Source organism: Vicia villosa, linkage group LG6 (genome assembly GCF_029867415.1).
Source record: "Vicia villosa cultivar HV-30 ecotype Madison, WI linkage group LG6, Vvil1.0, whole genome shotgun sequence".
Lineage (NCBI taxonomy): Eukaryota > Viridiplantae > Streptophyta > Magnoliopsida > Fabales > Fabaceae > Vicia > Vicia villosa.
Window position 1 is genome coordinate 2,638,430 of NC_081185.1, and position 2,880 is coordinate 2,641,309.

Below are 2,880 nucleotides of genomic sequence, written 5' to 3' on the forward strand. Positions count from 1 at the left end.
ACCTACCATTCTTATTCTTAGTAATGAAAGATGCATCTCATGTTGAGGAGTCTCAATATTTGTCCAACTTTTGTCACTCCGTCGCATTGATGTTTGTTTCTTTAGTTTGATGGTTTTTGTTTCCGGATTGAATATTTCCTCAATTTGGTTTCATGGTTCGATTGTTTAACCTACTAGTTTTTTTCTTTCTCCAGAAATTACCTCATGAACACACCATAAAAAGTTTTACTTCTACATCATTTTTGCATTATAAAACACTATTAGCACTAATTTAACAATCAACGAAAATTTTGTCATTTCAAAATTCACCTTACCCTTAAAAATATTACCTGCTCTATTTTTTTAAATGTAAATTATAATATATCACTTCATTTTAGATATTTTTTTTCTACATCCAATGAATAAAGATAAATGTAAAATTCAAACCATAATACCATACATATGATGCATTCAATTCATAAACCATTGTAACTCAAATGATTTTAATTTCCAAATGTACTTTCTCATCTACACAATACTACTTATATTTGTAGTTTAGATAGTACCGCATTCACATTTTCTTTTAAATAGAAAATAATTATTAACCCAAAATGCAAAAAAAAAAATTATAAAAGATAGTACTAAATAAAAATAAAATAAAAAACTAAAAAAGAAACGGTTCGATAATAATCTCTTGTACAAATGAGAAAAGCCGCTTGAGTCAAAACTGAACCGGATCTTATATCCACTTAAACCCGGTCTAAACCGGATACTGAAGCCCCAACTCCACATTCCACGAACCGCCACCACAATCCTTCAACTCAACCCTTCTTTTCTTAACAGGAACCACATGATATACACGTGAAACCGGTTCCAACCCAAGAGTCAGCTCTAACCCAACATTTTCCTCACCGGTTCGGTCCGTCCGCTTCAAATTCCGGTTCGACTCCGGTTCATCTCTAAACAAGTTCATTGACGTCTCCGCCGTTTCAACGGAAGCCATACTTTCACTCTCTTTACTCTCCAAATCCACGGCCGCCGTAGCATTCACCGCCTCCGACTGATGACTAATCGACGACTCATGACTCGCAGCCCGGTTCACAAAAACCTCTTGAACCGGCTCAACCGGTTCAACCGAACCGAATTCAATTCTCCTATCATCATTTCCATTTTTCACCTCCTCTTGTAACTTCGGCTTAGCCAAGCTCGACCTCTTACGAGATCGAGTCTTGACTCGCTGCTGCGTCAACTCCATCGACGCAGCCGAGTTCTCGTCTTTCGACACGTGGCGTATGTCGTAGGCCTTCAGTGGTGGACCCCTTCCATGAGTAGCTGCTTCTGATGTAATCGGCGTAATCGGCGCGCCTTTTAAAACGGCTTCCACCGCAGCTTGACATAGCTGCCAGCTCCCAGACCATAACAAACCAACTGAACCGTAAATTGGGTTCACTATTCGACCACATGCTTCGTACAACAATGATCTAAAAATTGCTGCAAATTATAAACAAAACAAATATCAATAACATTGCTTCGGATCGCATATGTCACAACGCTCCTATCAACTGAGCTAATAAGAAAATACAACATCAAAATTGTAAAACAGTTCTTACCTGGGCGAAGATGTTCGGGACCGGCGTTGACGAGGTTCATGAGGCCGGCACGACCGTAGAATTTAGCTAAAAAGACAGTGGCGTTAGCTTGTGATTCAGGGTTTTTTATCCATTGTAAACATGGTCTTATGCTACAATTTTCACTGCAACCTTTTCTTAGTACTCGACAACCGTTACAACTCATCCGCATTTTTTTTTGTTATGGATTTTCTAAGAAGAAAATTGAGATTTTGGTGGAGGGTTAGAAGTATGAGAAAGAAGGGTATATATTTGAGGTGTGAGAGAGAGCCAGTGGATTTTCAGGTACTAGATTGTGGGGAACGCAGTTGTTTCTTAACAATTGTTTTTGTTTTGTTTTATAGTATTTTGTGTGTTGTATTGTTGTGTTACTATAAAAACCATGGTTTTTCTATATTCAGGGAGGTTGGGTTTGTAGAAGAAAACAGCTAAATTTGTACATAAGGAAAACCATTCGCATGAGAAGCGCGTGTGATGAACTTCCAATCATAGGACACTTATCCCTTTGTTATTGGGGCATGGATGACGTGGAATAACCTTCATGAGCCAGCTATTTAGCACTACAACAATAATAATGTGTCGTGGCTTGCAAGTTGCATAGAGGACATCATATTCAAAATTATTCAAATAAAATTATTAAATAAATAAACTATCATACAAAATGTTAGAAATGTTGGAATTGAATTTGAATATGTGGTTTTATATTCTCACAATCAAACAAAATAAAAAATATTTTTGAAAAAAAATTATTTTAAATAGTTTTCCCACACATAAAATTAAAAATTTATATTATTCAATTAGATTAAATGATTAAAATATTTTTTTATTGTAGAAATCATATACTTTTTACGCGTAACATAATTAATTGATTAATGTCAATTCAATAGATTAATATCTCTAATTGAAAAAGATCACAAATTGTGTTTCATAAAATTATCAATTGGTTGATAAGTTATCTGATAACTTATGACTTATGTTTGATAGTTGATAATTAATAATTTATAATTGATGGTTGATAATTGATAACTGATAACTTAATTAAAATATTTAGTAAAATTATGATTCAACTAACTTATAAATATAAAATAACATAAAAAACATTTAATACATAATTATTTTAATTTGAATTAAAATAAATTATATAGAGTAAAAATAAATTTTTATTATAAATTATAAGCGTAAAAATAAGTCAACAGAATAGAGTAACGACTAAATGAGTGATAAAATTAATTCTTTAACAGAGTTAACATGATGTATTTAAAATTGAATTCAA

General features: G+C 33.3%; 1 protein-coding gene across 1 annotated transcript; it reads right to left on the bottom strand.

Annotated features, from left to right (window-relative positions):
• Positions 1-454: 454 nt before the first annotated feature.
• Positions 455-1,966, bottom strand: LOC131611131 (LOB domain-containing protein 41-like). Its single transcript, XM_058883237.1, has 2 exons — positions 1,590-1,966; positions 455-1,470 (listed from the first exon to the last, which is right to left on the bottom strand). The coding sequence occupies exons 1-2, from the start codon at positions 1,777-1,779 to the stop codon at positions 740-742; spliced, it is 921 nt and encodes a 306-aa protein (XP_058739220.1). The 5' UTR covers positions 1,780-1,966; the 3' UTR covers positions 455-739.
• Between the last annotated feature and the right edge of the window lie 914 nt (positions 1,967-2,880).

What these genes read in the sequence shown, in the direction of transcription:
- LOC131611131 (XM_058883237.1), bottom strand. Translation starts at nt 1,779, where the DNA reads ATGCGGATGAGTTGTAACGGTTGTCGAGTACTAAGAAAAGGTTGCAGT. An exon ending in TCCCGAACATCTTCGCCCAG is followed by an intron (nt 1,471 to 1,589) that starts GTAAGAACTGTT and finishes TATAATTTGCAG; the next exon opens with CAATTTTTAGATCATTGTTG.